This window comes from Exophiala oligosperma (genome assembly GCF_000835515.1).
Source record: "Exophiala oligosperma strain CBS 72588 unplaced genomic scaffold supercont1.32, whole genome shotgun sequence".
Lineage (NCBI taxonomy): Eukaryota > Fungi > Ascomycota > Eurotiomycetes > Chaetothyriales > Herpotrichiellaceae > Exophiala > Exophiala oligosperma.
In genome coordinates, this window is record NW_015622849.1 from 58,353 (window position 1) to 65,148 (window position 6,796).

Below are 6,796 nucleotides of genomic sequence, written 5' to 3' on the forward strand. Positions count from 1 at the left end.
ACCTTCTTTCTTACTCCAGAAAGGCCCGAATCTATGCACAGCTAAGTATCTTCCGAATACCTTCTTTCTTACTCCAGAAAGGCCCGAATCTATGCGCCTGACTCCTGCTTCTAGTAGTACTTACCGATACAACACAGGAAAGCGGGCTTGTGTCGAGGGTCTTGTGCGCGATAACATAACAGAGGTCTTCGGAAGGATCCTTCGTAGAAGAAACTCCAATCATTTTATGGTGAAGGCGATCAGAGGTTTCAGGCCAGATGGGACAGATTGACATCGGAACAAGTATAGCCTCGGTCGACATATAACAATATGTTCGATTGTTGTTTGATGATAGCTTATAAAACGAAAAGGTGTACCGAAGCGGCATGGTTCTTGAAATGCGACTTTCCTTCGAAAACCATTCCACGGCAAGCCACATTGTCGGGGCAAGGAATTCGGTCCTTCTCTTGAAAGTGCCGGAGGCGGCAGCGTTCGGCATGTCGCTGGAGGGAGTGCTTACCGGCATACCGTTTCTCCCGATCTTCTTGGGGTAGATCACTGCACAGGCAGAAAAGACATTGGTGTTTCTGACACGTCAACGGGGATACACGCTCGAAGGTTGATGAAGGCGGGAGGTCATGAGCATTATGTACGCTAGCCGTGGATTCTATTCTTGTAGCTGAAGATATTTCTCTCGTCGATCGTCGCTCCCGTCGTTGACACAGTCTGATCATCGTGACGGAACATTTTATGTGTCGGAATAGTGCCTTGGGACCGGTGAATACCGCCGGGTCGCTCATGGCCGCTTCCGCAATCTGCCGTCGTTCGGGGATCTTAATCTGTGTCGAGTCCGACTCTGGAGCCAGGTCTTGCCCCTCAGCTGAAATTCCTTTGATCTGCTGCTGGATCGCCTCAACAGGAGCCGTTTCGTCGTACTCTCGCTGGCTGCACTTCAATAGAGCTCGCTCCTCGGCTCGAATCGTGCTGTTAACCATACGTTCCAACTTCTTATATTCCGCATGGATTGGCTCTCTTACTGCCATGCGAAGCACTCCGAAGTCCCGAAGAATAAGGCCGCGAACCCGATCTCGCGACTCCAGAAGCCGGTGGACAGATGGCAACCGTCGAACCCGATGGCTCTGTTCGTCAGTCAGCTTCCTCGGCCGGTTCGGATCGCGAAGACGTCCGATGCGACTGGCCGATTTGGCCGCCTGCGGATCGCTGTCCCTGTTCCAGAATGCGTCCTGCGTACTGTAACGAATCATACGAGACAGGTAATTCCGTTCGAAGATCGTTGAAGACCCAACATGATCGAGCGCAAGGTTACGGACGGCCGCGTTAGATTTGGGATCATCTAAGCGAGTGGCCGTGTCAGTGGGATGAACTCTTCTCGGCAGACCTGTTAGAGAAGCCCACTTACCATTGATGGCGTTGCCCAGGGCTCGGCGGAGGCAATACGTGGTCAGCGTCTGTAGGTAGCCCAAAGCCTCGCCTAGACGCTTAACCCAGGCCTGATAAACATTGTAGGTTAGAGCTTTATCTGGCGATGTCTTGACGCCTTCCTTGGTGGCGACAGCACGGCGAAAGAAGGGAACGTTAAGCATATTGTTTCGCCACGGAATTGGCTGACAACCCTTTTCCCGCCGCGCCCGAAGACGGAACAGAATGTCGGGTGAGTTAAGATCGGGTGGTCCGAAGGCCGAGTCATCAAAAGCCAAGCTGACAATATGGGTGATGGGGCAGAAGATTGGGTTGCGGTCCAGATTGAAAGTGTACGTCTTCCTTTGTAGCCGCGTTAGCCTCATGGACTCCCCAACCAAGTGATGCTTACGGTCGTTTCCGCTTCTGCCGGGACTTCGTCTTTGTCAATTTCACCCCCAGCCGGAGCATGTCGGCATGAGTCTCGGCGTTCTTCTCGATATAGAGGTCCAGATCGCCGTACGTCAAGTCCAACAGGGCTTGAGGTCGAGACCCGGTGAAAGCTGCCAGCAACAGAATCGCCGCCAACTGGAGGCGTTGCCGTTCATTGGGAAATCTGTTGATATCCGAGGCCCAGTGGTAACGAATAAGCTCGACGAAATCGTCCGCCTCCATGAGGGGTTTCTCAACCTCCTCATTGTCCAGGCCATATTCTTCCGTCAACGGCCCTTCAATAAACTGTGGTATAGCTTCAGCGGTTTGGCCCTCGTCCAATAGAGCCTGTTTACCTACCACGAAGATTTGTCTCATCACCGCCGGGTCCATTCGACGCTGTGTCCACATAATGTACAGCTGACTCAACTGCCGCCAGTAGGTCGTCACGGTGCTGGTTTTCTTGATGGTGAAGGTCTGAAGCAACCAATGCAGAAAGTTCTCCATCCGAGCCGTGCCGCGTTCGCCCAGGGTCTCCTTTGGATCAAGATGGACCTTGTCACAGTATCTTTGTACGGTCAACAGCAGCTCGGTGCAATCAGGTCAAGTCACATACTCCTCGAAGAGGCGCTGAATGCGTTCAACGTGGTAGATAGTATTCGGTGCATACAACGTCGTGGGACGGGTCTCCGACAAGGCCTCCTCATATTTGCGGGCGAGGCCGTCGAGTGTGCAGACGTCCTCGCTAGTATGACTGAAGTATGAATCCCCCGAACTCAGGTTGACGGTGGTCAACTTCTTTCGGCGAGGCATGGGCTTCGAAGGCACGAGGAGGAAGATCGAACAGGGTGAGGAGAGATCGCAGGCAGGGAGAGAAGTGACGAACGTGAGGTCGACATTCGGGCGATGCCGTCGTACATATCGTCCAGGGCTCGCGCCGCCAGCACAGTGGTGGGCAAAGAGCGGGAGGCATCAGGGGCGTCGCGAGAAGCGAGGTGACTTCGGGCCCCGTTTGAGCGGGGGCATTTCGACGAAGGGGCAGCACGTGGAATGCAGACAATTTGAAATGTGACAGAGCTCCACGGGTCTCAGTCTTAGAGTCTTCGACATGGGTTGGAAAGTCATGAATGCATGAATGCACGCGGTTGAGAATGTGACGTGAGACAGAGAGAGGGAGAGGGAGAGGGAGGGTAGGATAGTGTACGGGCGTTTGGTGTGGTACAGAGCGACCGAGAGCGAAGACCGTTGTACGTCAAATTATCAAAAGCGGCGAGGGGATAGGTGGAGCCGGTCGGTGCAGAGGGATCGCAAAAGCGGCTACGGACGTCGTCGCGAAACGGCATCCTCTGCGCCAGGACACAGACTTGAGGAATAAACATTAAATGCGCTAGGTAGAGATACTAATTATATATAACTTTTATATTAAATGGTAGTGAGAAAAGAATAACCCTATAGATAGACTTTCTTATCATCTAGACCACTTTATAATAAAGGGAGAACCTTAATATAGCTTGCTTATAGATTTTTTATGAGAAAGACTACTAGGGTAGAGAAAGCATACTAATTATATACGTAAGGTAGGGAGAACCACCGTTAAGAGAATACCCTTATAAAGGTTATAGGTTAAGAGAATTAACTTGACTAGTGAGAAAGATATTAAGAGAGAATCTTAGATAAACCTAGTGAGCTATATACTAGTGATAAGTATACAAGACAACTATGACTCCTTAGGATATATCTCTACGTAGGTGAGAATATTATAATAGGGGCTCTTACTAGATAATAAGTATAAGGGAATAGGAGTACTATTAGTAGTCCTTACCAGATAAGATGATGCATCTATCTTTAGTTATTCAGACTTAAGTGATAACCTTATATAGAAAAATCTTATAGGGAGTACCTATAAAGAACTCACTAACCGCATAAGAACCCTTTAGGTAATAAACCCCTAGTGCTAGTAGAGAGGCTAAAAGGTTATTTAGGGAGAAGTCTAGAGAGAGGTATTTAGAGGTTAATAGGGAATAAATTATGTGGGTCTTATGCGAAAGAATAGTGTAATCTATATACTATATAACCTAGCGATAAGATAAGAGATTATTTAAGTGAATCATAATAACCCATAATAGGGAGAATATTTTGGGAGAGTCTAAATATATATAACTATTCTTAAGTACTTATCTCTATATACTTTAAAGCTTAATCTAATTAAGATATTATTTCATAAGTTAAAGAAGTGAATATAAAAGAATAAAGAACTAGGCTATTATTATGAGAATAGCTTTAATACCTTTATTTATTTAGTAATGACTAGTGTCTATAAGGCTAAGATAGCTTATAATTACTTCTATAAATATAACTATATTTAATAAGGTATAGTAACTAGTAAAGAATAAATAAAAAAAGAAGAGACTATAGATATCTTATTCTATAATAATAAGTCTAGTCTATATACTTTAATTTATTTATTCTTAAGGTTATATAAATATAGCTATCACATAATTACACTAACTATAATTAGTTAAGCTATATACTATAATAAATATAGTGTAAGATAGTAATATATAAAATAATTTTAATACTATACTAAGTTATATAATAAGCCCTTATTAACTACTATTTCTTAATAATATAATACTTACTAAACGTCTATTTATACTATCATTAAAACTATCTCTACTTATTATAGCTAAACGCGTAAATTCCTTAAGGTTATTACAGATTTTAGTTATAAAACTAGCTAAAATAGTTATAGTCTTTTAATATTTATCTATATATATTTATAAATTAGAGAAGCTTTATCTATAATTCATAATAAAGAGCTTAATCTTTAGTAACTTAAATATATAAATAAAATATTTAGTCACTAGCTAATTAAAGTACTTCTATATATTCTAATTATTATTACTTCTTTACTACGTCCCAGATTCTTCGAACTTCAATTTCCCTTCCCGATCTAGCGGGTGAGCTGCGCCGCCCTAACTCACCCCGAGCTCAGCCGAGCTCAGTTTAGCTCACCCTTAGCTCAGTTTCACCTCACCCTAGCGCCCAGGTCAGGGTGAGTTAGGGGGTGAGTCACAGGTGCGCGCAGGCTGCGCCCAAGGTGAGCCGAAATTGAACTAAGAGATGAGCGAAGGATGGCGAGGGTCGGCGATGGCCTTTGATTGGTCCATGTCTATGGGGGCCATGAGCGACTTTTCGACGACAGGAAACCCAACCCTTCCCCCTTTCCCTCCTTCTCTCCCTCCCTCACATATCCAAGTGCTACCAAAGTTCTTTGATCACTCGAATGTTTTTCAGCAACGACATGACTGCACCGCATCGACGCCAGGATGACCGGTGTCAGGATGAGGCAGGAATCTAGTAGACCCTTCAGCGGCTGCAGCAGTGGCCAAATAGATCAATCTATTACAGGGCTATGCAGGAACGAGCCAGTCCCTGTTCAGATTTAGGAGAAGAACGCAGACCTTGGCTAGCACGTCTCATCCTCGCCATCGGGCTTGCTCCCTCTGTTGGCCATGACTGGGTGTACACCTGTGTTTGCGCTGCTCTGGCTGCGGAAGCCTAACGAATGACTTTTACCAGCAGGGAAGAGGGTGTATTGCGAGAGGTTAACGATCGGCCGGGCAGACAGGATGAACAAACACTCTAGCTCTGTTCAGATTCAGCAAGGGTAAGGAAGGTTACATGCTCAAAGATGCCCAAGGATGCGTATGCGCCTAAGTGGCCTATGATGTGACCAAGGCTCCCTTGACGGCGCCAATGCGTGCGGCATTTGTGGCTTGAGGTGTCTGCCTCGTGCGATGGCGAAACTCTTCAAGACGAAGCCTGCATGTGGATTAGGAGAAGAGACAGTGAGACTCCTCGCCGCACGCCGAGTGCCTAGACTCGCTTGTCAAGTCCATGGTAGATCCATCGCATCTTATCTGTGAGAGGACCCTGTAAGAGACTGTCGCGAAGGCGCTCAGCTCAGTCTGTTTGAGACAGAGGCTGAAGAACACAGACAATGACTCTACATCATGTTAAGGAGCCTTTCGCCTCCTCATCTTGTATGCTACAGAATCCCCCGAGGAGCCCAACCCCATTGCGATCGATCAAGCCAATCGCAACCGCACTAAGTACTGCGAAGTGTAGCGTTGAGTGCCGACGGCTCATTTGGTTTTGTCGTGGAAAATCGTTCTGAAGATGCGCCGAGAGTATTGAGCATCAGTCGATCGCCTTCTCCCGTTGCCTGGTCCCCTCAACGACCGCGTGTCACATTTGCGAGCGCGGTCCGGGCCCCTCGACAGAGACAGTTTCTCGTCACCTTTTAGTCTGTCCTTGCTTTCAATTTCCGTTGCCTGCTCTTTCAACGACTCGAAGCCTCTCCTTGTGCTGGAAAAGCCCCCTACAGCCGGCCATTCTGCACTTCCGTCTGAGTACCTAAAGACCCGAAAAAAAGAATAGAAGTGGCAACAGGCAAAATATGGCAGGGCCAGCCAATTGCTCCCGAATTATCCCCCTAACATTGACGATTCACCTCTACGCCATCTTGCTCTATCTTTTATGCGCGAAAGACGCTCTCGACACCTTGGCATTGAGGCTGATCACATATATCGCCATCCTAGTTATGATTCCCCTGGTCTAGGAGAGGTCAAACAACGGAGAGGACCGGTATTTACTGAAGCTGCCGTTCTGTCCCGTTCTCTGCCAGCGAGTATCCGGTGGGAGATGTCCACATGAGATAGCAGCCTTGCTTCATTTTTACCCTAGCTTCGGCGAAATGGTTGGGTGATGGCTCTCGAATATTTTTGTGTAGGATAGCCTACAGTTGATAGACGAGTGCGAGGATACTTCGTGTCCTTAGCCGTTGTCCAATACTATGGAGCAGACAAAAACCTCGAGGGTGTTATACTATGGTTGAGTTTCCAACGTTGATGAGATTGGCAATATCAGTTGGGCGGTCTCCCACGAGACTACAGGGCATCTT

The 6,796-nt window shown here is 47.0% G+C and overlaps 1 protein-coding gene across 5 annotated transcripts in view; it reads right to left on the reverse strand.

Moving 5' to 3' along the window:
- The window catches only part of PV06_11441, a 4,884-nt gene extending 1,856 nt beyond the window's left edge, over positions 1-3,028 (reverse strand). For 3 of the 5 annotated variants that reach the window (XM_016413116.1, XM_016413115.1, XM_016413117.1), the window contains exons 1-5: positions 2,447-3,028; positions 2,191-2,398; positions 1,811-2,136; positions 1,400-1,761; positions 61-1,333 (exon numbers count right to left, since the gene is read on the reverse strand). In XM_016413116.1, coding sequence (XP_016256513.1) covers positions 336-1,333; positions 1,400-1,761; positions 1,811-2,136; positions 2,191-2,398; positions 2,447-2,643 — 2,091 coding nt within the window. In that variant the 5' untranslated portion in view covers positions 2,644-3,028 and the 3' untranslated portion in view covers positions 61-335. Of the gene's footprint in view, positions 1-60; positions 1,762-1,810; positions 2,137-2,190 lie in introns of all 5 variants that reach the window. The other 2 variants (XM_016413114.1, XM_016413118.1) reach the window with 2 other exon arrangements.
- Positions 3,029-6,796: the final 3,768 nt, after the last annotated feature.